Source organism: Hippichthys cyanospilos, chromosome 12 (genome assembly GCF_059441005.1).
Source record: "Hippichthys cyanospilos isolate Australia breed blue-spotted pipefish chromosome 12, RoL_Hcya_1.0, whole genome shotgun sequence".
Lineage (NCBI taxonomy): Eukaryota > Metazoa > Chordata > Actinopteri > Syngnathiformes > Syngnathidae > Hippichthys > Hippichthys cyanospilos.
In genome coordinates, this window is record NC_142380.1 from 20,901,780 (window position 1) to 20,929,360 (window position 27,581).

At 42.2% G+C, this 27,581-nt stretch overlaps 1 protein-coding gene and 1 long non-coding RNA gene across 7 annotated transcripts in view; one reads left to right on the plus strand and one right to left on the minus strand.

Annotated features, from left to right (window-relative positions):
- lingo3b (leucine rich repeat and Ig domain containing 3b) overlaps positions 1-5,234 on the plus strand; it is a 41,961-nt gene extending 36,727 nt beyond the window's left edge. For all 6 annotated transcript variants that reach the window (XM_088429328.1, XM_088429327.1, XM_088429331.1 and 3 more), the window contains 2 exons: positions 442-1,185; positions 2,327-5,234. In XM_088429328.1, coding sequence (XP_088285454.1) covers positions 442-1,185; positions 2,327-2,896 — 1,314 coding nt within the window. In that variant the 3' untranslated portion in view covers positions 2,897-5,234. The remainder of the gene's footprint in view (positions 1-441; positions 1,186-2,326) is intronic.
- Positions 5,235-11,551: 6,317 nt separating this feature from the next.
- Positions 11,552-26,656, minus strand: LOC148415294 (uncharacterized). The gene is made up of 3 exons (XR_015867434.1): positions 26,591-26,656; positions 20,222-20,280; positions 11,552-11,857 (listed from the first exon to the last, which is right to left on the minus strand). It is a non-coding gene; the product is annotated as an uncharacterized LOC148415294 (long non-coding RNA).
- Between the last annotated feature and the right edge of the window lie 925 nt (positions 26,657-27,581).

A 27,581-nucleotide genomic window follows, 5' to 3' on the forward strand; every position in this document is an offset into this window, starting at 1 on the left:
ATATATATATATATATATATATATATATATATATTCTTTTTTTTCCCCCAAGTTAACACAAAGTGGCCATATTTGGAGGTGGTTGCACAAAAGAATCCCAAAAAGTTGGGCCAGCTTGGCCCAAATCGCAGAACAGTCCATTTTTTAACCATACTGGGTTATAGGAGATACTATTCATTATGGTAGAAAATGACCCAGGTATTTTGAATGCTGCTGTCTGTTATATCCACACACATTTCATTAAAAAGGCAAACCTTTTTCAGGATTTCTGAGTGACTGCACTTTACGCATTTTAATATGAACCTGCTGGACTTGAAGCTTACACCAACTGTTTCTTATTGCTGCCACATGCTCTAAAAGTAACTGGAACGTTTTGAGCAGGCTGGAAAGCTTTGCTGACTTAACTTTTTTTTTCTTTACTTGACTATCACAAATCCTCAGGCATTCTCGGGGCTCTTGGGCTTGGAAGACTTGACCATCGCCCGCTGCAACCTGACATCCATCTCAGGCCAGACCTTGTCCTACCTGCGCAGCCTGGTCACCCTGCGCCTGCATCACCTCAGCATCCCAGCTCTGGAGGAACACAACTTCCGTAAGCTCTCCAACCTGAGAGGTCTGGACATCAGTCACTGGCCGTACCTGGAGTACATTTCACCGCTGAGTTTCCAGGGTCTGGATCTTCACTGGCTGTCAATCACCAACACCAACATCAGCACCGTCCCTTCCACCTCCTTCAAGAACATGGCACACCTGACCCACCTCAACCTTTCCCACAACCCCATCACGGCACTAGAGCCATGGGCCTTCCGAGACCTGCTGAGGCTTAAGGAGCTGACCATGGTGGGCACGGGCCTGGGCACGGTGGAGCCGCGTGCCCTTGGGGGCCTCCGTCAGCTTCGGCTTCTCAACTTCTCGTCCAATGAGCTGCAGACTCTGGAAGAGGCTTCCTTCCACTCCGTCAACAGTTTGGAGACGCTGCGGGTGGAGGGCAACCCCCTGCTGTGTGACTGCCGCCTCTTGTGGATCCTACAAAGGCGCAGGACCCTCAACTTTGATGGCAGGGTGCCAGTGTGCGCTGGGCCTGTCCAGGTGCGAGGTGTCACCCTCAGCAGCTTCAGTGATTCCGCGCTCTTCGATCACTTCACCTGCCAGAAACCCAAAATACGCAACCGCAAGCTTCAGCAGGTAACCCGCCATTACAAGTGACGAGCCGGGAAAGACGTGGATGGGAATCGAAAGGCTTGCTCTCAGTAGGCGGGTCCTTGTCTGACTTTTTGGTGATTTGCAAGTGTTAAGAAGAATTAACTGCCGTTCTTATTTATCCTGAAACCTGGCCGATTGTTTATGATGGCAAAGCTAATTACACTCAATCCCAACACGTGAGACAAGACGTGATTGGAAAAAGATATAGATCCAAGCCAAAAGAAAAGGCTCTGTCTCGTGTATCTTTCAGTAAGCATGTCCAGATAGATAGATAGATAGATAGATAGATAGATAGATAGATAGATAGATAGATAGATAGATAGATACTTTATTCATCCCCGTAGGGAAATTCACTCTGGCCGCAATACCGACTTCTCGGGATATTTAGACCCGGCCTTTTTTGTTTCTTCCATTCGTGTGCACAGTTACGTCCCTTTTCGTCTCAGTATGACAGCAAAGTTAAATACACCCAAACCAAGCGCATGCGACATCATGGAAAGGCTGGTTTGTACTGTATTGCAGCGGCCCCCAAAATTTTCATCACCACTGATATATTGCGGTGCAGGTCACCGACTGACTGCTCTCAAAAGCACATCATCTTTCTCACTATGTAATATCAACAGCGACAAGAAGCGGCACCAAAAAACAAAGATCACGCCAAACAAAGCACAAATGAATGAACTGTTAAACTAAATCAGTTCCAAAACATTATTTCGGGAAAGTGGTTGGGGACCGCTGCTCTATTGGACACACTTAGCTCCAAGTTCTAAGACACTGACACTCAACTGCACTTTATTCCTATAGTGCTTTAAAACAGTCCTTGCTGCAAATGAATAGGCTGGGTTCTCAGGATAATAGAGCCAGGCCAGAAAAAATGGAAAACAAATCATTCTGGTAGGTGCTAAGCCAATTGTCAAATGTTCAGCTCCACCCACACCTAGATTAAAAAAGCCCAATAAAGGCTCCTCCCCAGTTTTTTGACACCCAGCCGCCACAAGAGAGCGGCAAAGCCGCATTACTGCATTAGACAAGGTTTTGACAAAATGTCCCCTGCCCCGAGAGTCAGCCTATCCATTGTAGCGGCACGTCAGCTTTCTCTCGACTGGTCAACCTGTTTCCACAGGTGAGCGCTCGCGAGGGCCAGCCGGTGAACTTCCTGTGCCGCGCTGAAGGAGAACCTGCCCCCGCCATCGTCTGGATATCGCCACAGCGTCGGCGGATCACGCCCAAAAGCTTGGGCCGTGTGACGGTCCTGCCGAGTGGCACCTTGGAGATCCGCTATGCCCAGCTGACGGACAGCGGGACGTACATCTGCATCGCCAGCAATGCCGGTGGCAATGACACCTATTTCGCCACACTAACGGTGCGCGGGCAGCCGGTGGACGCAGCCTCGGCCTTTTTGTTCAACCGCTCGCACTTCACCGGTGACTTCTTCAACGACAGCAACCTGAACAGTACTGGGGTATTCCTCAAGTTCACCTTGGACCTGACCACTATCCTCGTGTCCACGGCCATGGGTTGCATCACCTTTCTGGGCGTGGTCCTCTTCTGCTTCCTGCTCCTGTTTGTGTGGAGCCGGGGACGCGGGCAGCGCAAGAACAACTTCACAGTGGAGTACTCGTTCCGCAAGTCGGAGCCCGCCACCGGGAGCTCTTCGGGAGCCACCAGGAAGTTTAACATGAAAATGATATGAAACAACGCGGCCAGGGGTCCCTTGGGGGAGGCATGAAGCACGTCTTGCAAAAACGTCCTTGACATGCACAAACGCACACAGCCACTGATTGATCGAGTGCGCCATGCTGACAGTCAGGCGCTTTAAATCACTGGACAACTTTCCTCTTTTAGTGGGAAACATATTTAGCGAGAAACCTGTCCAAATATGGGAAAAGCGGGCTCTTCTTTCTGGTCTCATTAATGGGGGACTTTACTTGGCCAATTTACACTTTTCGGGGTTTTTCCCCCTGACTAATTATGTCTCGTTAACTTGTTCACTGCCATCGGTGGCTATAGACATCCAAGCTGTACTTGCTCTGACTTGAATCAGGCTCTTTGACATTTGACTCAACCTCGGCCTTCGAGCTCACAAAACATTATTAGCCGTTCGACCGAGATCCGCCTATGAAAACGATGGACCTCACTACGACTTGATTTGGACTTTGGCTCATCTCGGACTTTTAGGACTCTGAATCCACTTGAACTTGATAAACTTTAGTCCCAGTAGACATCATAGATCTTTGATGTCTATAATTGTCAACGGCAGTAAACGAGTTAAGATGCATGCAATGCAGATTGAAGCATAAGTTATCTGGCCTGACTTTTGCAGTGGTTAAATCCTTCATTAATGTTACCGTTTGTCAGTTTTCAAAAAGGATTGGGAATACAGTCTATGACTAAATTTAAATGACTTTGAATCAAGAAAAAAAAAAGGGATAATTTTCAACATTTAACTGTGTGAGTTTGGGACGAGCACGCTGGCTGAGGCTTGCCATAGTGTTCCGCGTGCGTTGCGGCCGCCACTTGCGCAACTCCACGGCAACCGATAGATCCAATGCAGGAGTGAGCACTGGGACCCGGAACAGAGTTTGTATGGCAAGTAAAAACAAACAAACACGCAAACTAAAAAAAACAATGGTAAGAGGTCATCTTTGCCCTTCGGGCAGCATGAAAAACCAAAAGGCGCGGGCTGCAGTCGACGAGCGCTGACCATTGGGCCCTGGCTCTCTGCTGCATTGGCGGACATCTGACCTTCCGAGCGCTGCCGGGGGGGAGTGGCCCGGATGGGCGGCACCTACTCAGAGGCAGACAAAGGATGCACAAGTGCGACGGTCCCAGCGTGCATGTGCAGTCAGTCAACGTTCTCTCAGGAAGTGGCAATAATGTGCCCAGAATCATGAAGATGGAATTTTCTCATTTAGGCGTGAAGAAACCAAGCCAAAGTTGTTGCGCTTGCTTTTATGGATTAGCCCCCCTAACCCAACCCCAGCCACCCCTGACTGAGATCTTGTCACCTTGGCCACCCCACCGTAAAATTTCTGGCCACACATCTGATGTACTGTCTTGTTCAGTCACTAAAAAGCCCAAAAAGTTGAACATTTGAATTTTGAGGCCGCTTAATCAAACCATTAATTACATTGGGAGTGGACAATTCAGAACCTGGCCATGTCCCCATTTATACAAGGGGTGTGCACACTTTTGCGACCTTTTTTTTTCCAATTCACAAATTACAGACTATAGGTGAGATAAATAGTGAAATAAGTTTTCGAATGATGGCTCTTTTGGCAAAAAAAGCTGGCTCTCGAGTAGAGGTGTGTAGACTTTTCATATGCCTTGTAAGATGGACACAAAAATGTGCCTGCTCTTTCTCTGTCTCTGATGGTCCGCATGCAAATGTCTGTGCCTCCCCTAGCCCAGTAACCCCCCTCGGCCCCCACCTCCCCTGTACACTAGGTCCTTAATTCGGGTGGGGTCCCTGGCTGGAGTCCGCGGATGCAAATGTAAATTATGTGGTGTGAACCCTACCTGTAATGTGTGAGAGTCGTGCTCTGCTTTTATTGGCGTCGTGCTGTCGTTTTTCATTTGGCGTGCTCTGCTCGTTGCCCTAGCCAATCTCCCACTGGCCTGCATCGGCCTGTCTCTTCTCAATCCTTGCGCCTGGCTGGGACCACGTGGTAATCCGTCCCTATTGTGTATTTATTATCTTGTCCAGAGTGACATGCTTAGCCATGCTAAAACTGCTAGTGAAGTTTAAATGTACCCTCGTTGATCACATGCCCCCTCCGTCACTAACAAAGGCCACAACCTTCATTAATGAATGGCTCAATATTATTCAAAGTGTGTATCTGTGATAAATGGTCACAGAGAACACGCATGCCTGTCTCCAACAAAATAGCATCACTAGCTACAATGGACAGCAATAGCATTTAGGTAGTTAGGTACTGGATTCATAACGATTTATTGCTCTTAACACTGAACTTCAATACTTCAGGTTGGAGTTTTTTTTCTTTGCCAAATAATCTGTGGTCAATGAAAACACACACACACACACATATGTATATATATATATATATATATATATATATATATATATATATATATATATATATATATATATATATATATATATATATATATATATATATATATATAGACCAAAACAAAACAAAAACAAAAACAAAAAAAAACATCTTTTGCCATGGATAAGCCGCACTGGACTATAAGCCGCAGGTCATAACATCGGATATTTATGCAAAAAGGTGGTATGAAAGTTTTTTTTTTTTTAAATATATATTTTTTAATTAATATTTTTTTAATTTTTTAATCCTTTCTTTAACAGATTGAACATGCCTGTATGTTTAGTCCCAACATTGTTTTTATAGAAAATGGGTGGATCAATATAACCTACATATCGCCAATAAAATACTGCAGAGTTAAATAGCAATTCAAACTTAAAAATCAACACTTTGACAGCATTCTGTCTCCCATTGTTTAATTGATAAATTAATTTAGTGAACATTGCACACACTGCACATAAATAATACATACAATCATAATATCAATAAAATCCTATACACTTGTATACCGTATATCAAATTTACGCGTCACAAACTTTTTACAAGATCTTATTCAATTTAGACATTTTTTAAAATATTTTTAAATAATATATTTTAAAACTCTTTTTGTGCACAGCCATTGATTCACATCTTTTGAGTTCTATTTCTAAATTGTTCCAGAAACTGACTCCTTGAACAGATACACACATTTGCTTGACCGGTGGAAAAACCAGCAGATAATTCACACTGGACTATAAGCCGCAGGGCCCAAATCATGAGGAAAAATTTGCAGTTTATAGTCCGAAAAATATGGTATATATTCCAGAGGTTGTATACTTTAAGCAGTTTTCTTTTTTTTTTTCCTTTCTTGATTTCACCTGAATTCCTGGGGTGGCAGTTTCTTCTTCTAAATCAAATTAGAAGGACAAGATAGGGCCAGAAATGTCTAATTTTTCAAACTAATTATTTGGGGGCTGGTGCTTCATACCCTAACCCATTAAACTGCCAGCCCAGTCAAATTGGATCATTAACGTCTATGGCCGCCAATGGCATTGAATGACAACTCCTAGACATACAGTCATATAAGAAGTTGTACACTTATCCGTGACATCAATAACATAAATGACAGAGCGTGAGACGATGTTTTTCATTCATATGGCGTGGAGGCACTAAGAAGAGAAGCCCCCCCATAGAAATTGTATGCGCTCCCTTCGTGTTTCCATCCCTCGCTTGTCCCCTGTGAAAATTTAGCCTGAGAAAACCTGAGCCATCTGTTAGCATCCAACTTAGTAGCTGAGTCTTTCTTTGGCAATTTCTCCTCTCTCTGGATGCTTTAGCCCCCTCCTTCTTCTCCGCTATGCACAGTGATGGGCAAAGTACACAGATTGTTTACCTGAATAAAAGTAAAATTACTCAATGTAAAAATGACTCAAGTAAAAGTAAAAGCTCTGAACCAAAAATCTACCCTAGTAAAAGTAAAACCACAGCCTCTCAAATGTACTTTTAAGTACAATAAAAAGTAAGAAGTATTTTTTTCCCCATTCAAAGATCACAATTCCAATTGATTTTTTTCTCTCCCATTAAGATAAATATTGTCAATTATGTTCAAGAAGGGCCGGCTTGGTGGAAGAGCCGTCTTCCTCACACATTCCAAAAACCTCCGGTTCCTCAGAGCTATATCCTGCCTTTTTTTGTGTGTGTCTCACTTTTGACCCACCTGATTGAAATGATCAGGATTGTTATCAGGCTTCCACAGGGCTTGCTGATGAGCTGAATATTTGAACCTGGTGTAAAAGGTGAGTGAGACATTGAAAATATGTGGGATATGGCTCTTCTTGAGGACATGGCTCATCTTGAGGAACCGGAGTTCCCTACCCCTGCTCTAAATGTTCACACACGAAATGAGGGGTCTCAAACTCGTTTTAGCTTGCAGGCCCCATAAATGAAAATCTATTCCCAAGTGGGCCGGATAAATAAGACCATGGTATATATATTATTTATATAATAAATAAACAGCAATTTCTGATGTATTTTTTTTTAATAATGTCCCAAATAGTAACTCTATAGTATCACTAATAATGACAAAAAAATAAAATTACTAGTAATCATGAAACATTTCAAGTTGTTCTTAAAAAAAAAAAAAAAAAAAAAAATCTCATTCATACTTTACAAAATCATCTCGTGGACCAGATTAAACCTGTTCGGTCCAGAACCAGCCCGCTTGACACTCCTGCACTAAATTGACCCTAGGTGTGATTGGGTTGTGAATGCTTGTTCGTCACTGTGTGCCCTGCGAGTGACTGGCAACCAGTTCAGGGTGTCCCCCGCCTACCGCCTGAAGACTGATGCGAAAGGCACCAGAAAGCCAGAGACCTCAGCTAAGCGGCTACATGCATAATGCTATAATGCATAGATGGATGCATGGATGCAAGAAGACCTACCAGACAAGATAGTACTGTACTGTACTTCACTATAAAGTTGGCAACATTAGATGCATTTGTTATTCACACATCACACTTTTGTGTTCTGGATGAGATCAGGATTATCTTAACTAGGATTAAATCATGCTCCATCTTTTCATACATATTTTTTTTAATAGTACCATTCATGCGTAGTGAAATCCTTACAGCAGTGTTTTTTTATTATTCTCAAAGTGGTGTGAGCATGGAGTGGTATATTTAGAATGTTACCTTAATAATGTGCATTGTTCCATTTAAAGCAAATAAAATTAAGTTGCGCACTCTGAAAATCATCCATCCACCCATTATCTGTAGCCGCTTATCCTCACTAGGGTCGCTGGCTTGCTGGTGCCTATCCTAACTGTCTATGGGCAGTAGGTGGGGCATACACTGGACTGGTTGCCGGCCAATCATAGGGCACAGTGACGAACAACTATTCATGCACCCACTCACACCTAAGGACAATTTAGAGTGTCCAATACACCTGCCATGCATGTTTTTGTAATACGGAAATAAGTCGGAGAGAACCCACACAAACTCAGGGAGAACATGCAAAATCTGCACAGGTCAGAGCAAGCTGGATTTGAACTCTGAAATGAGGCAGATGTGCTAACCACTCTTACACCCAGCTGTGCTGTGCAAATCAAATAACCAAATAAAGACACACTCGTATATGCCAAGGACAAAAAAATATACAATTGCAAATGAATCAAGTTGAAGTACTCAATTCCTTTCAAACTCCTTTCTTGTTTGCACACCAGTGTAATAAACTGATAAATAAAATGATAATAATAAAATATACCGGTAACCAAAATGATTTTTGATTTTCATATTTCTGCCTTTCGGATGTGTGGAAGTTATCTGTAGCCAACTTCATTAATGCCTAATATGGATATCATAGGTAATGTTAAATTTAGGGAAACGGCATTTCTCTTAACTTGAGTAATCAACTCAGTGATTTCTATGGTGCTATATGCAAGTTAACCCATTTCAACCCATTGGTCACTAAAGTTACCGTGAAGAAAATTCTATTTATGAGGCTCTATAAATGATTTTCATTATTTTTTATGTACTCAAAAACTACAAAGTGTAGATGAAATGCGTGCAATGTTAGAGAATATCGTCACATGACCAGAGCTGTTTACTTTGTGGTTGCACTTTGAGAGAAAGATGACTAAGCTCCCAAACATAAGATGAGTAAAGTAAGTTGAAATAAACATAGAACAAAGATTTTTTGTAGACAAGATCTGTAAGATGATACAGTGGGGCAAATAAGTATTTAGTCAACCACTAATTGTGCAAGTTCTCCCACTTGAAAAGATTAGAGATGCCTGAAATTGTCAACATGGGTAAACCTCAACTATGAGACAGAATGTGGAAAAAAAATGAAAATCACATTGTTTGATTTTTAAAGAATTTATTTGCAAATTATGGTGGAAAATAAGTATTTGGTCAATATCAAAAGTTCATCTCAATACTTTGTTATGTACCATTTGTTGGCAATAATGGAGGCCAAATGTTTTCTGTTACTCTTCACAAGCTTTTCACACACTGTTGCTGGTATTTTGGCCCATTCCTCCATGCAGATTTCCTCTAGAGCAGTGATGTTTTGGGGCTGTCGTTGGGCAACACAGACTTTCAACTCCCTCCACAGATTTTCTATGGGGTTGAGATCTGATTATTTCAGATTATTTTCCACCGTAATTTGGAAATAAATTCTTTAAAAATCAAACAATGTGATTTTCTTTTTTTTTTCCACATTCTGTCTCACATGGTTGAAGTTAACCCATGTTGACAATTTCAGGCCTCTCTAATCTTTTCAAGTGGGAGAATTTGCACAGTTAGTGGTTGACTAAATACTTATTTGCCCCACTGTATATGCATTTGGATCATTTCATGTCCAGGAAAAATTTGGGTTTAAATGGGTTAAAGGCACAGATAAAATTAAGCCATCAAATTATGCTGGAAAAATCCCCCAATTTTGCTTGGTATGGGCTAGCCCTGCTAAATAGTGTTTCTTACCTTGTTAGAAGTTAGAACCACTGTTACATTCGTTTTATTTTGCCACTCCAGACCGCCAGAGGTGGTGCTAAAAACACGGAATAAGCCTTTGCGCAAGCGCAAAACGAGAATGCATACCATCAAAAACGTCATGTATATGACACCAGGGACATATATAAGGCTGCGTTACCTGGTAGTCTGTCCCTCAGAATCTACTCGCGTGAACAATGCAGAGACAAGGAATCCAAGTGACAAGTAACTCTGGCAGTCTTCGGGGGTTTATAGAACCGCTGTTACATGCGTAACTGTCGTTCTATTTTGCCCCTCCAGACCGCCCCAGGCGGTGCTAAAAGCACGGGATGAAGAATAACAGCGGTCATGAGGAGACCATGGTACTCACCTCAACCTCATATAGATGCCCCCGAGGAGCCCAGGACAGCTGGGAGCCCTTGGAAGGACCCCCGTATAAAACGAAAAGCTGAGACGACTTACGAAACGACGTTGTATCCTCCACATAAAAACGCAGTGCCAGTACAGGGCACGAGGTTGGCAAAGGTCCCATCATCCCCAGGCGGGGGCACAAAACGATTGATGTGCAAAGGTATTTTGACATAGGAAGAGGATGGAAGCGGCATTCGGCCACAGAGTGACCGCGCCTCCATCAGGGTGCCACTTGATGCAGGAAGGCCTAACAGACAGGGCATACAATTCCCCAATTCGTTTGGCTGAGACAACGTTGAGCAAAAACGCAGTCTTCAGAGAAACCCACTTGAGAGGCACCTAACACTGGGGTTCAAAAGGAGGCCAGCACAAGGATTCGAGGACCACGTGCAGGTCCCAGGCAGGGGTGCGTGGTGCACTGTAGGGTCGGAGACGCCAGGCCCCTTTCATGAACGAAGAAACAAGCAGGTGGTCCCTTAATGAGTCACCACCAATCGCCGCATGGCGGACCTCAATGGCAGCGACATAAACCTTTAACGTGGAAGGTGAGCGACCCATATCCAGGAGAGACTGCAGAAATTACAAGAGCAGGAACTGGGCAAGCCACTGGGTTCGTGGCAAGCGTCGTGCATCACGACACAAACAACTTTCACCGGTTGTTATACAACAATTGAGGATTGAGCCCTGGCACTGACTGCGCCTGACTGAATCAGAGAAACAGTTCAGCAATGGGTCGGGACCTTCAGAGGCCACACACACAGGCGAAGTCAATGAGGGTGGGGATGCCACACCCGCCCCTTTTGCTGGGATAACAGATCCGACCGGGCTGTAAGATGCCATGGGTCGGCAAAACACAGGCTGTGGAGCAGAGGGAACCACGTCCGTGCCGGCCAAAAGAAGGCCACCAGCAAGAGGATGAGGCCCTCCTGAAGGACCCTCCGGAGCACCATCCAGATCAGGGGAAGGGGAGGGAAGGAGACAAAATGGCCAAGGATGCGCCAGGGCATCCTGCCCCAGTGGACTGTTGACCTCCATTAGGGAGAACCAAAGGCAACAGTGAGTCGACTCTTGCGTGACAAAGAGGTCGACCTCTGCCTGACCGAAACGAACCTACATAGCAAGCACAATCTCCGGATGCAGAAGCCACTCCCCTGGCGCAGGAACCCCGTGAGACAAAGAGTCCACTACCTGATTCAGGACACCCGGCAGGTAGGCTGGCCGCAGACTGGCTAGGTGGGCGGATATAGACCTTTGTGGAAAAAAAAAAAAAAACGTTAGCTAACGACATTAGCATCATATTTAATAGCACAGCTAGCTAACGTTTGCACCATTGCTAATGTATCCAAGCTAGCGAATAACCAACGTTATAACGTGGCGCTTTTTAGCTAACTTACCTAGTCGTGCTTTCTGAGATTTGATGAGTGTTCTTGACGGAAAACCACTGAATGCGAAGAAATCCTTCAAGTATAGCCATGGGTGAGGGTTAGTGGCTTTTAGCCTCTTGAGCCTATACTAATTCGGCTTGTTTGTCCGTGTCAATTTTGACGCTAGCTTCTAGCATAGGCAACCTACTGCCATCTTCTCTGCTCTCCAGGTTATGGGGCGCTGACAGTTGTAGGATGTCCCTGCGTTTTTTTTGTTTGTTTTTTTTTTTAATTTAGTGGCAGCCAGGCTGATTGGTCACACGTAGTTTGAGCAAAGATGCTGAAAGAAAAATAACAAGGCCTTTTAGTGTGAATTGTTAAACAAAATAAAAAATTTTAAAAAAGTAATGAGGCATTTTTTTAAATGTAGCAAGTAAAAAGTACGACATTTGTGTTTTAAATGTAGGGAGTAAAGGTAAAAAAATACTTAAATACAAAGTACATGCAAAATTTACTCCTGCCAAGTACAGTAACAAAGTATTTGTTTCTTGAAGTACTTCCCATCACTGGCCAGGTAGGAACATGCCTGTTAGCTAATAGACAAGTCTTCTGTCTGTCTGTTTGTCTGCCTGCATGTGGGTGTGTGTGTGTGTGTGTGTGTGTGTGTGTGTGTGTGTGTGTGTGTGTGTGTGTGTGTGTGTGTGCGTGTGTGTGTGTGTGTGTGTGTGTGTGCGTGTGTGTGTGTGTGTGTGTGTGCGCGCGCGTACGCTTATTGAGTCAAGTGTGGTGGCTTTAAAAATGCTGGCTTGCGAGCAAAACAGTGGAAGAAGTGACCCTGGTTTCCCAAAAGAGGGAAAAAAATCACGCCTTTTCCTCCAAAATACATTATTGGGACTTTTCTAATCTGTCTGGCTTTTGACAGCCATGACCACAAGGCAACAGTCAATTGTTGGCCAATAACCACATCTTTACTCATTTGAGCATTTTCCTCAAGATGAAGAAAAAAATTTGGTCAGCTTTATTTGCCTGTGTCTATTTGTGGAGCCTTTTTAATGGAGCCTTTCCAAGAAGCTTTCAAGGCAAATTCTTTGCCTTGGGCTCCATTCTTCTCTGCCACTGTTCTTCAGAGAGTAGCTTAGACAGTTCAAATGTCAAGATGTCATTTAAGAATGCTTTAAGCGGGAGAAAATCGAATGATTCCAAAATGAATCAGTCCCCTGTTCCCAGGTCAATTAGCCAGTAAAAATGTTAGTATTTCAACAGCAATGAGTTGACTTTTTAATAATTATTTCTCCCCATTAAAATGTCACCGTTACTGTTTTAAGAAATGTTTTCTAGGGTTTCAGACATCAGACGAAGCGACAAGTTTCCCCAGCATGCTGGTGGGACTCACTAATTGTTGCACATGATCAACGGCGATCAATATGATCAATCTCAGTCGGTTGTGGAGGGCCAGCGTCCTGTATGCTTTGCAGCTTTCTTTACCCTGACACACCGGATTGAAATAATCGGGCTTCTACTGAGCTAGCTGATGAGCTGATCATTTGAGGGTAAAGTAAGCTGCAAAACGGGCAGGGCGGTGGCCCTCCTGGACCCACTTCGGACACCTCTGATCTAAGGGGAAGCGTTTGTCTGAAGGACTGCCAGGTTTTTGGGTGTTCCCTTTCCAAGCTTTTAAATCAGGAATGAATTTCTTAGACATTCCTTCTCCTCTCTTGATGCAATTCTCCATTTGCTGAAATGTGAAAGAAATTGCTTACCGTATCTTGTCATCGACTTTTTTTTGGTTGAACTAATTCACATTTACTTCCCTCTTTTATGGCTGTTGTGCACCTATCTAATTCAAATCTGATGTAAAGACAAATTAAAATCCAGGCAATGTTAACAGTAAAGCATATAAAGTAGTATGAAAAAGTTTGGTCACCACTAATCATTTTCAAGATTTTCCTTTATAAATCATTGGTGGTTCGGATCAGCAATTTCAGTCAAATATATCATATAGTGGATAAACACTGTGATATCTGAGAAGTGAAATGCAGTTCATAGATTTACAAAAAGCATCCAATAAATATTTAAACAAAATTTGGAAGGTGCATAAAATTTCGGCACCCCAAGATAAAAATGAAAAGAAAAAGTATTTTCTTCTTTGCAAAACATGACCAGTTCTGTCAGGTTTGATGGTTTCCGAGCATGGACTGCCTGCTTTAAGTCACACCACAGATTTTCAGTATTATTCAGTTTTAGGGACTGAGATGTCCATTCCAGAACGTTGTACTTGTTCCTTTGCATGAAAGCCTTTAGTAGAATTTGACCAGTGTTTAGTGTCGTTGTGTTGTTGAAGTATGAAGCCCTGGCGCAACTTCAACTTTGTCACTGATTCTTGAACATTGTTTATCAAGAATCTACTGATCCTGAATCAGCGACCTTCAACTTGAACAAGATTGCCAGTACATGCACTGGCAACACAGCCCCAGAGCATGATGGAACCACCACCAAATTTTACTATGGGCAGCAAGTGTTTGTCTTGGAATGCTGTCTTTTTTTTTCGCCATGCACACAGCCCCTGTGATGTCCAAATAACGCAATCTTAGTTTCATCAGTTCACAGCACCATACTCCAAAATGAAGCTGGCTTGTCCAAATGTGCCTTTGAATACGTCAAGCAACTCTGTTTAGGGCATGTGCGCAGAAAAGGCTTCTGCCGCATTATTCTCCTTTACTGCACCTACTTGTGCAAAATGCGCTGAATAGTAATAATCATGTTTTAGGTCTATGGAGCTGGCCTGTGGGTCACCATTTTTTGCCTCTTCATATCTGATATTTTTCTTAGTCTGCCACTTCAGGCCTTAACTCGAACTGCGCCTGTGGTCTTCCATCTCCTCACTAGATTCCTTAGCTTAGTCTAAAACATAAAATAATAGCCAAGTGCATCAAAGTGCCTGAAACTAAAAGAAATAAATAATTCTTCTTTTATTGCAATTATACTTTACATGACAAAACAAAGTCTTTTCTCTGCAGTCAGCGTTACCTTGCGCACCCCCCAGGGGGGCCCACCCCACTATTTGAGAAGAACTGATGTAGGCCATGGGTCAATGAGCTTGCCAAATAACACTCCCACTCCCCGATATTAGCACCAAAGGTATTCAAATCAATAAAACAAGGGTGCCCGAAGTTATGCACCTGCCTATTTTATAAGTAATTACAGTGGACCCCCAGGTTACAGCATCCCTGGCTTATGTTTTTTTCCATCTTGCGATGTGAAATACTGAGTTTTTTCGTCCCCTCTTTATGGTATTTTCCCCGCTTTGAGACAAAAACAACTTTTATGACCCTAGGGGCATGGCTGTATTTGTATTGTTTTGTCTCTATCTGCAGACGTTTTTAGGTAATTGCACTTGTTTTCTGTTGCCGTCACTTGACGGAGATGCTGATCTGCTATCGGTTGGCCTTGCTCGTTTGAAAATGGCGGAATGGTAAATCTTTGTTCGAGCGATGGGAATTCCGGCTTTTAAAAGAGAGCCGATTCTTTTGGCTCGGCTTACTAAAAAGAGACGGCTCTTTCGGCTCCAAAAATAATGTAAAATTATGTGTAAAACGCATAACTAATGTAAAAAATATAAAATATATCAAATATTTATTATGGAGTACAACATGGAGTGCTGCAAAAAATAAATTATAAAGTACAAAGACCCATCTCCAAACAAGGTCAACATAAAGCCCCAACCTCTGATTGTGTATATTTATAACCTTTTAACTATTTACTATATAACATAAGTAAGCTTTACCGCACAACAAATTATGAATTAAAATTTGTAAAACAAAAAGAAAAAAGCCGCATCCAGGTAAAAGTTTTAGCAAGTCTTTAGCGAAAATTGGCATTCTCTGTGACGCTTTTGAGCTCTCTCGTCTCGTCTCCCTGTCTCTCCTGTTTCTCTGTCTCTGTCTCTCACGGTGTGCTTGCAGTGTCTCTAACCCCTCCCCCTTCTCACTGCAGCGTGAGTGTGTAACCCTCCCTTCCCTCTTCTACCACGGATCTTGACCAATCACGTGCGGCTTTAACCGAAGGTGGTAAAAAACAGGAGGAAAAAAAAGTTGGCTCCTATTAGGAATGGCTTCCTATTTAAAGCCGGCTCCCCTCGTTCACTTCAAAGCGCTGGCTGTGAATCGGAAGCAAAAAAGTGGAATCACGATGTATCGCGAACGATATGTCACTACTTTGTTCGAACTACTTTGTTCTATCGCGGGTATTTACAAAATCGTATTTATAGTGCATTTTACTGCTTAATTCAAACATGAATGGGTTAGCCATTGGGCCCAAGATTGCTAGTGACGTTAAAGAGAGAATTAAGAAGGTGATTTATATGGAAACGAAGCTGGAGAGAATCAAGAAACATAAAGCTAGCCTAGCCAAGGCTACACACACACACACACACACACACACATATATATATATATATATATATATATATATATATATATATATATATATATATATATATATATATATATATATATATATATACACATAGCACTTACTATACTATTTTGGTACCTATTTTTAATATGTATGTAGAATTTTGATGTTTTTACATGGGGTTTTAAACACATTAGCAATTTAACACAACATTTGAATTGCCCGCCATACGGTGAATTTGCTTTACGAGCCCAACTGCAGAACAGATTAATCTCGTAACATGGGGGGGAGGGGGGCGCTGTATTGCACTTTCTGTAAATCCTATGAATTTAATTTCACTCAAATATCACTCTGTTTATTTGCTATATGATATATTTTAGTGAAATTGATGATCCACCAATGATTTATAAGGGAAAATCTTGAAAATGATCAGGGGTGCCCAAACCTTTACCACTGTAAAGGAAACCGTTCTGATCCATTTGTAAACTCCAAGCATCCAGATGTCAGATTGAAAACAAACAAAAAATAAGTGTACATCTTTGGTTGTGACAAATGTTCCTATCCATCTATTAGCCATATGCTGTGGTAGACTTTGTTTCCACATGTGACAGAGGAAAATGACTGTTGACTGTAAATATTGTCGGTAAAGTGTAGTGACGTGGAACTTGCTGCAAGTTGTGCTTATTTTTTTCTCCAGGGATCACGCATGTTTGGATAAGTCTCAATGGGATAGAAAAGAAAATGTCATGTACAAATGACAAGAAAAACAAGAGTTCTTTTTGTATGTCATCAATTGTTTTTTATATTGGCTGTCTTGTAAAGTATGTCTTTTTTTGTCATAAAGGCATGATGTGACAAAATGTTTTTGACATTTGTGTCTCTCGTGACTGTTCTCATCATTTGGCCGATATTGAAAAGAAAAAGTGAAATTATCACCAGGAACAATTCATTTTGTGCCCTGATGGGATTTATTTGCACGGAACATTAAGAATGCAAGTCTTGTTAACATGTCACGAATGTGAATAATCCAGATGCCATGTTTATCTTCATTTGTCAAGAAACATGTCTCAAACGCGGAGTTGTGAACATTTATACAAAAGCCTCAAAAATATTGTATATGATTGGAAACCCACTCACAAAGTGAAAAAGGTAATATTTGTGGTTGGTGGTGTTTTTTCTCATTTAACATACGGCTTTCTTTGTTATATACTTTAGTTATCATATAGAGTCTGTTGTTTTATTTTCTCATTTATCATTCTCATTAGTATGTTGTATGTTTATAGTGTGTTTTCTGTTTTAGTTTACTGTATTTTTTGTTGATTATGCAGTGAACCCCCGTGTTACAGCATCCCTGGCTTATGTTTTTTTTTCATTTTGCAAGTGGAGTTTTTTCATCCCCTCTTTATGGTATTTTCACGGCTTTGCGACTAAAACAACTGTTATGACCCTAGGGGCTTGGCTGTATTTGTGTTGTTTTGTCTCCTTCTGCAGGCATTTTCATGTAATTGTACTTATTTTCAGTTGATCACTTGCCTCCCTGCAACGCGTCACTACAATGCTGGTCTGCTATTGGTCGGCCTCACTCGTTTCAAAATGGCGGAACAGTAAAACTTTGTTCGATTGTAAGTGGCTATAGAACCAGATTTATAGTGCATTTTACTGCTTAGTTCAAAGTTGGAGGGGTTAGCCATGGATCCCAAGATTGCCAAAACTTAATTTCTGCTACTCAAAATGCTTTTCAGTATCTTGTGTGGCCCCCACGAGCTTGTATGCATGCTTGACAACGTCGCGGCATGCTCCTAATGAGACAACCGATGGTGTCTAGTGGCGTATCCTCCCTGATCTGTGTGAGTGCATCCCTGAGCTAGTACAGTCTGAGGAGCAAACGTGGCAGCGCCTAATGGACCGAAACATAATGTCCCAGAGATGTTCTATTGGGTTTAAGTCAATGCACCGTGAAGGCCATTCAATTGTTTCAAATCCTTCATCCTCTAGGTACGGCCTGCATACTCTTGCCACATGAGGATGGGCATTGTCGTGCATTAGGAGGAAACCAGGACCTACTACACTAGCGTAGGGTCTGACAATGGCTTGAAGGATTTCGTCTCGATACCTTATGGCAGTAAGAGCACCATTTCCTCGGCAGTAGAGGTCTGTGCGTCCCTCCGTGGATATACCTCCCCAGACCATCACTGACTCACCACCAAACCTATCATGTTGAACACCATTGCAGACAGCATAACGTTTTCCTTGTTTTCTCCAGACTCTTTCACGTCTATCACAGGTGCTCAGGGTGAACCTGCTCTCATCTGTGAAAAGCACAGGGCGCCAGTGGCGGACTTGCCAATTCTAGAGTTCTTGAGCAAATGCTAGTCGAGCACCACGGTGCTGGGTAGTGAGCACAGGGCCCACTACAGGACGTCAGGCCCTCAGACCACCATCATAAAGTCTATTCCTGATGGTTTGGGTACAGACATTCACACCAGTGGCCCTGAGTAGGTCACTCTGTAGGGCACAAGCAGTGCTCAGCCTGTTGCGCCTTGCACAAAGGAGCAGGTATCGGTCTTGCTGAGGGGTTAAGGACCTCCGACGGCCCTGTCAGCTCTCCGAGAAAAAACACCAGTCTCCTGAAATCTCCTCCAAGTTCTGGAGATTGTGCTGGAAGACACATTAAACCTTCTTGCTGCAGCATGTGTGGATGTGCCATCCTGGAGAAGTTGGACAACATGCGCAACTTCTGCAAGGTTAAGGAATCACCTCATACTGCGAGTATATATATTTACGCAATACAAAATCAGAGTGGAAAACCAGCCAAAATAGATAGAGAAGGAGAAACTTGAAATGACCTCTACATGTAAAACAAGTGGTGTTTTGAGGGTTTTCTAATTGTTGCCACTGAACTGCACCTGTTGTTAATTCTATGAACACCAATACAGCTGAAATTGGTTAACCAGGCTCTCAGGTGCTTAACCAACCACAAAATTATCAGACAGGTTTAATTCAATTCATGCCAGGCCCAATAAAAAAGTGTACCTTTAATATTTGTGAGCAGTGTATATTATGTATACTTAGCTCTTACTATACTATTTTGGTACCAATTTTTAATATGTGTGTATAATTTTCATGTTTTTATTTGGGGTTCTAAACACATTAGCTATATAACATAGGTTTGGATTGCCTGTCATACGGTGAATTCTCAACCACCGAACAGATTAATCTCGTAACACTCCACTGTACTGGGTTTTGTTTATTTATTCATTTATCTTACTTTTTTTATACCTTTTTTGTTAACATCATCTTTCTATTTTTGTTCCTTTTACTTTTATCATGTTTTGTCTTTATAGTATTTTTTTTACATTTAATACATACTTTTGTTTTTATTCATTATATTCTTTCATTTTCTGTCATTATACTGTATCTCTTTTTTCAAGTCCTCACTACGTATGTTTTAGTCTGTATATTTTATGTTTATCATACTGACTATTGTTTTTTATTAATTATTTTATGTTTATTATCTTTTGTTCATTGTATTGTATTATAATTGTATTATATTTTTTGTTCATTGTTTTTGTTTATTGCACAGTATGTCTAAATTTTTTACATGAATTTCTAGGTGTTTAGGGTTAAGGTTAATTATATATGTTTTGAGGCGGGTAAAACCCCCACCACACTCTTAATGTATTTATCTTGGACAGGTAAAATAAAATATAAAAAAAAGCTCTTACATTGCTCTATGTTTAAATGCTTAAAAAAAAAAAAATCTGTGAAACAGCGATGCCACGAAATGTGAACCACGTTATAGCAAGGGAAAGTTTAGAGGGGCTCGCCCACGTCTGAGCTTTTCACCGATTAAAGTTTTCATACTTTTTCGCACAACTTGCCGCCGGAACAAAAAGGCATGGCGTTTTTGCACTAGAGTAGGATTTTTTTTTTTGTAGTATTGTTTCACGCAATGGTCAGAAAAACTGACTGAGGCTGGATGTATTTCTTAACAGCTTTATTGTAATAGCAAACCTGAAATAATTGTGCAAGGAGCAAGACACACGTTTATAATGTTAATCGCACACTAAACTAAACCATAACAAATTCAAAAACCATGCCGCGACGTCAACCCCATTGCACAACCCTTGACCTGGCAGATTAATTAAAAACATAAAAGGGCCCAAACAGTAAAATAATAAAAAGTGGGATAAAAATCATTAACAGGCCAATGTTGAACGGTTCTGCAAAAAACATTCATAAATTGTCCATCCCAAACATTGATTTATATGCAGCTGAATGCAATCAATACCTTGCAAGGAAATGAACACGTTATCCCCACTCGTTGGTTGGTTGCGATCATGCACATTTCTAAAAAAAAATAAAAACAGCAAATTAAACAAATCCTAACACATCAAAACTAAAAGGATCACATAAAAACAAATTTCACAAAAAGGTAATGCAACCTAGTTGTAAGACTACCAATCGTCTGTTAGACGGATGAAAGGTAACGTGATGATGTCTTATTGCCTCGCGTGCAGTACTGTTTTCCGCAAGGTGCCTCTCATTCACAAAAAAAGCACACAGGAAGTACGTCAAGTGCCCATTTTATATTTGCACTGCCGGAACAAATTGAAAAAAAAAAAAGAACTTGCTTCCTGACTGCAAAAATAAAAGCACATTCTCCTACATTCATCCCAGTTTTAAGAGGTTACCGTCTCCGTAACTGCTTACAGCTCGAGGGAGACGTTGTGGATTTGTATGCTGCCCCGCAATAATTCTCTTGGAACGCCTTGGCCTATGGTGGTATTACCTGCTCTAACAATGGTACTTCTGTTTGAGACTGCAGTAGCTGTATGGAAACTGTTTGGAGCCCTGACTTTCTGTGGCTCTCACGCGATCTCTGTCACAGTCATGATGCCATCTGACTCACTTTCCTCTGACAAATCAGAATCGTTGAGGGTGATTATTTACCAAGCCTGGGTCTGAGCTTTAGATGTGATTTTGCTGGAGGGGCGGTGAGAGAGACGGGACTTTCAGTTCAGATCTATTTACATTCCTGACATCCCCAGCTCCATCTCTTGGGTGAATCTGATAGACCCTCCCATCTGGGTCCCTACTTTTAACCACAACAAATATCATTGGGTCCCAGGCATCTTGCAATTAGTGGCATCCCCACAGATGGCTCTTTTTGTACACCAGGGTACCTGGTAAAAGGACAGATATAACATTGGGCTCATAATGTTTAATTCTTCTTTCAACGTCATGAAGCAACCTGTCCTTTGCTTGGATGTACTCCATATTTAGATACTTTTTGTGATCTTCAACCCAATCCTGACTGGAGGTTTGAGTGAGTTCTTCTTGACCTATGCCAAGCAAAGAGTCTTTTGAAAGATGGGGCTTTTGTCTGAACATTAGCTCATAGGGTGAGAAACCAGTCGATTGATGTTCCGTGGTGTTATAAGCAAAAAGGACTTCAGGCAGGCTGTCAGGTAGAAGGGTACACAGCAGATAATAAAGTATTTCATTAAATCTCTCGCACTGGCCGTTCCCTTCAGGATGGAAGGGCTTTGTTCCGCTTTTTTCAACTCCATATAGACTGCAAAGCCGTTTCAAAAGGTCATTTTCTAAATTTCTTCCTCGATCACTATGGGTTTGTTGCGGGACTCCATAGGTGTAAAAACATTTTTCAGTGAGGATCTTGGTGAGTGTACTAGCTCTCTGATCACGAGTTGAATAGGCCTGGGTAAATTCAGAAAAAAACGTCAGTTACGACCATTACATTTTCTCAGCCATCTGTGGATTTTTTCAAACTGTGCAAAATCAATTGCCAATATTTCTAGCGGCTTTGAAGCCACTAGAACGCCCTGCATCCCCCTGAACGTCCGCACCTTTGGATGGGTGGCTTTTGCCAGAGTACAGCGATGGCACTTTTCACAGTAGTATTCAATTTCTTGCCTCATAAATGGCCAATAGTAACTCTTCCGCGCAATAATAGTGATATGCTCACTGCCCTGATGGCTGTGCTCATCATGAAGGTGCTTCAGGACTTCAATTTTAAGGCACTGTGGCAAAAGGAACTGCAAGATTGGTCCCTCTCCTGGAGGCTGTATTTGTTGGTACAACTCCATTTTTCGTTTTAATTCTCGATCACTGCTGTGCAATCTTCCTTACACTCTTGCACTCTTTGCTCAAGCTCCTCTGCTGAAGGCGGCTTCTCTCTCTTCCAGAACTTAAGTATATTTCCAAAGACTTGGTCTGCTGCTTGTAAAGTGGCCAAATCAGCTTGGGATCAAAATGGCAGAGCTGTGATGGTGTTGCAGGGGACATTCGGAATGGAACCGGGGAGATATCTTGCTAGCTCGCCCTGCGGCTTAGAGAAGCCAGGGGCTAATGAAGAAAAACCAGTGCTTCTGGTTGATCTGACAATGCATCCACATTTTGATTTTCTGGGCCCGTGCAACACTTTATCTCAAAATCGAACACTGCCAATTCTGATGCCCAGCAATGTTCCACTGTACTCAGGTTGGCCGTTTGGAGATAGCTTAATGGATTATTCTCGGTAAAGACGAAAAATGTATTCCCCAACAAAAAACTTCCGGAACGTCTGAGTTACTGCCCACTTAAGGGCCAAAAACTCAAGCTTCCTGGAACTGTAGTTGGACATGTTCGTTTCTGTTGGCCGAAGCCCTCTACTGGCAAAAGCAATTGGTCGTCTTCTCATCCTCCTGGTCTTGAGACAACACTGCCTCCAACTCGGCATGGCTGACGTCAATATTAAGGATAAAAGGATGCTTAAAGTTGGCATAACCCAGAACTGGGGCACTGATCAGCATTTGTTTGAGTTTTTGAAAAGCTTCCTCACAATCTTCACTCCACAGCTCTGCAATGGGTCTCTTCTCTCTGAATCACCTGGTTCTAGTGCCACCCAATGTAGCCACCAATTTATGGAGTGGTGCAGCATACTAAGCAAATGCTTGCACAAAACGACGGTAGTATGAAGCAAACCCAAGAAAGGACTGCAATCCCTTACACGTAGTCGGTCTTGGCCATTCTGCCACGGCATTTATCTTTGAGGGACCAGTTGCTATTGTGCTCTGTGTCTTTATTATGATTTTGCCTTTAAGTTTTGCATGTATTTTTCTGTTTTATGGTGTGCTTTTTGTTTAGGATGAGTTCACAACAGAACAGTTGCAGTCATAAACAATGACTGTGTAGTACACCACGAAGGCTATATAACTGGCCAGCGCAGGAGAGCCTGTCGCCGGGTATTGTTTTGCCATGCTTCGAATATGCCTCTTGTTCTTCCTTGTCAGTTAATAAACTATCCACCTCATCGTGTGGCTGGCTTGAGTTTTGAATTCCATCCAGTTCCAAGGATAACCATAACAGTTGCTGCCCCCACTCCTGAGATTACATGTCCGAGGTATCGTACCTCTGACTGAATAAAATTGCACTTCGGCAATTTCAGCTTCAAATTATTTTGCTGAAGGCGGGTGAGCACAAGGACGAGCCGTTGCAGATGTTGCTCCAAGGTTGGGGAGAAGATTATGATGTCATTGAGATACAGCAGCAAGGATTGAAACCTCTGGTCCCCAAATATCCGCTCCATCCATCTTTGGAAGATGCTTGGGTCGTTGCACAATACAAACGGCATGCGGTTGAACTCACAAAGGTCGAAAGGTGTACAGAAAGCTGTTTTGGTCTTGTCTTTTTCTGCGACTGGCACCTGATTGTAACCACTTGCCAGGTCTAATGTTGAAAACCACCATGCACCAGTCAATGCATCCAAGGTCTCTTCAATCCAGGATGATCGGTACGCATCCCTTTTGGTCTTGGCATTCAGCAGCCTCTAGTCCATACAGAGCCTCATTTATCCATTGTTTCTTGAAGACAATGACTATAGGTGATGAAAAGGGACTGGAGCTTGGCCGTACAATCCCTTTGTCCACGAGTTCATGTATGTGGGCTTTTTCTTGCTCATACTGCGATGTCGGCAGGTGGTCATAACATTGCCGTACAGGAGCCTCATCAAGCAAGGGTATTTCATGTTCCACAAAGCTGGTGCATCCTATGTCCCCATCACTTTGACAAAACACAGAGCCACAAAGCTTTTGAAGACTCTCAAGAGGTTTGCTAATGAGTCTAGGATCATCCTCACTTTTGCCAACAAACCCTGTTTCTGATGCCTGGCTCTCTGCACCAGAAGGGCCCAGTTTTCTGAAGACTCAAACTCAGGGCCCTCTTCCACGTCCTGGCTACATAATGTGGCTTTAGAGATGGATGTCACATGGCAATTAGGCTTCAAGTTTACCTTGTGATGTGACTGGCTTTATTACAGTGGTAACAAATAGGCTTACTCTCTGTGCGCGTGCGGGGGCATTTTACAGGTTCCCTAGGCACCTCATTATTAGGGACCTGGGCTGTGAAATGCCGCATAAGTGTATCTAGCTGAGCTTGTTGTTTGCGAAGTGTTTCCTTAATCTCAGCAATTTCATCAATATACAGTGCGCCCCCGGTTTACGAACTCCCTGTTTTACGAATTTTTCATCTTACCAACGTGGACCGCGACGTTTTTTGTCCCCCTCTTACGCACTAACCTTTCGTCAGTGTGACCGCACTTTTTCTTTTTCGCTTTGCTGCGTCAACAAAATTAACTACTGTCACATGACACGGAAACGCCAGTATGCTATTGGTCTTATAAAGTCTCAGTCACGGTCTCAGTCACGGAGATGCAGATATGCTATTGGTCGATTAAGGTCACAGTCCTGGTCTCAGTCATGGAGATGCGGATATGCTATTGGCCGGCGTCACGTCAATCACAGAAATGCCGATATGCTATTGGCCGAACGCCTTCATCTAGCTTGATGGCACAGCTGGTCGGTGTGTTGTGAAGACTTTGCAAACTTTATCTGTTAGACATGGCTTCTAAAATTGCTAGTGGCGGTAAAGGAAGAAGTAAGAGGATGATAATAGAAATGAAGCAGGAGATAATAAAAAAAATAGAAGGAGGCGCACGCATAGTTAACCTTGCTCGTGAGTATGGCTGTAACCGCTCGGCAATCTTCTAAGGGCAAGAATTTCCTTGCCAGGGGACGGACCTCGGTCAACAACAAAATGGAGAGACTTCTTCTATTATGGATTAAAAAGAAGGAATTCGCCAGTGATATGTTCTCATTTGAGAAAAGTTCTAGTTTAAGAAAATAAATGAATAAATTCTGCGGGTTCGTCTCTGCTCCCCTCCGCCTCCACCCAGCTCAAGTCACGTCGCCCCAAAGGTAAATGTCATTTTTCCTTTGTATATTTATGTTAATTTAACTGTGTGATAATGTTACTAATTTTTAATGTGTATAAAGACGTGATGTTTTTACCTAAGGTTTTTGCACGTGTTGCACGCATTCACTAATTAACATAGGTTTGGATTGCTCGTCATATGAGCAATTCGAGTCACGAGCATAGCCACTGAACAGATTAAGTACGTAACACGGGGGCCCACTGTACTTTAACATCACCAAATTGGTGCTTACTTCGACCAAGTCAGCGCTGAGTTCTAACAGTTGGTCTGATGGCTAAGGGCAATAAAATAGCGGGCGTTTAGAGGATGCATTACTTTAACTCTTCACAAAATGTCATCAGAGAGATTTTCAATGAACTGATCATGTAAAATAACTTTACTAGTTGGGATGCCACCCAGTGTTATACGTAGTGCTACATTTATTAGTGACTTCAGAGCATGCGAATAATCACACAGGAATTCACCCTCTTGTTGCGAGCGCTGAAAGAATTTAAGCTGTCCATTTACATAGGACCGCGTGCAACTGAAATTTTTTGGTCAAAAATGTTTTCAGGGCTATCCCGATTATCAGCTGCATGAAAATTCACCTCTGCCTGAGCACCCCCTTCTAAATGATCTGTAACGAAAAGCACCTGTTCAACTGCCGGCAGATGTCTTACTTCCAGGCATCTGCACACCTCCTCCACCCATTGCTCAACAGTCAGCAAATCAAGTCAGCAAGACAATTTACCTGTAAACTTAGGACACTTGTGCTGTTTATGAACATATACTTAACATATGTTACCAGTTTTGCTGGGCAAACTACTTGCTTGTAATAGTCATATTTGAAAGGGAAGTCTTGGGCTGTGGGTCCGAGCCGTTATGGGGCTGGGCTTGTTGAGCTTGCAGCTGTTGCGCCAATATTTCATTAGAAGCTTTCAACTGCTGTAGCTGTTCCATGAGCACTTGTCCTTCCCCCATACTGTTGTCACTTAGATGACCAAATCACGAGTTACGCTGGGTTGCGGCGCTCCCTCGACGACCTGTCAAAGATTTTTATCCCACTTAAGGCCAAAAATAAAACATTTAACCAGCCACCCTGCCCACAGCACCAATTCTGTAGTATTGTTTTGGGTGCAGGTTTCACGCAATGGACAGAATAAACTGACTGCGGCTGGATGTATTTCTTAACAGCTTTGCTGTTCCTTGTGCAAGGAGCGAGACACACATTGACAATGATAACTGCACACTGCACTCAAATTAAACCAATACAAATTCAAAAACCATGCTGCAACGTCAACCCCATTGCCCAACCCTTGACCTGGGATATTACTTAAAAACACAATAGGGCTCAAACAGTAAAATAATAAAACGTGGGATGAAAATAAATAACATAAATAAACATACCTCATAATATTTGCACGGTCTTGAAAAAACATTCAAACATTGCTGTTCAAGTGTATGTCTTTACTCTTCACAAGCCATCACAAATCTCAGACAACACTGTCCAAATCAAAAAAAGACAAAACCAACTGGTTCAAAGCATCAAAGGTTCATTGCAACATGCCTACTGGGTGAGAGACATGGTCCTAGTGCCTGCCACAACATTAATCCCACCCGTTGGTTGTGATCATGCACATTTCTGAAAAAAATAAACACAACAAATTAAGCCAATCCCAACAAATCAAAACTAAAACAATCACAAAAAAAACAAATACATTTCACAAAATAGTAACGCAACCCACATGCAAGACTACTGATCGTCTTTTAGACAGATAAAAGGTAATGTGTTGGCATCTTACTGCCCCACGTACAGTACTGTCTTCCGCAAGGTGGCTCTCATTCAAAAGAACTTGCTTCTGGGCTGTAAAAATACAAAAAATAAAAGCACACTCTCCCACACAAGTGTATCATATTCATATCAATATCATAACTGTCGTTCGAAAAGGGAATGCTGAATAGTTGTCAATAGCTGTAGGTGAATGCCATTTAGAGTGACCTCTTTTACTGACTGGTAGTGACAATTATCACAAGTCTTCATCCGTCGCCTGATCTCAATACATTATAGCACGTTTGGTTTTGCTTCATATCTATAGACAGTCTGGTATTGCCTCGTGTGTACTACTAAAATTTTCAGACCAATACCAGAACCGTCAGCGATACCAAGTACTGTTCTGATTACATTTGATGCACACGATTTTCAATAAAAACACACCACTAGCTTTCAATCAATCAATCAATCACTCACATTTTTTTTTTATAGCCTGAATCACCGAAGTCTAAAAGGGCTTCACAGATGAAAAGAGGTCATGTCGAAACTTCTTTCGAAGAAAGAAGTCATACAGAGACATCTTTTCGGTGTAAGGTACACAACAGCACACAAAGCTTCCAGAAGGGA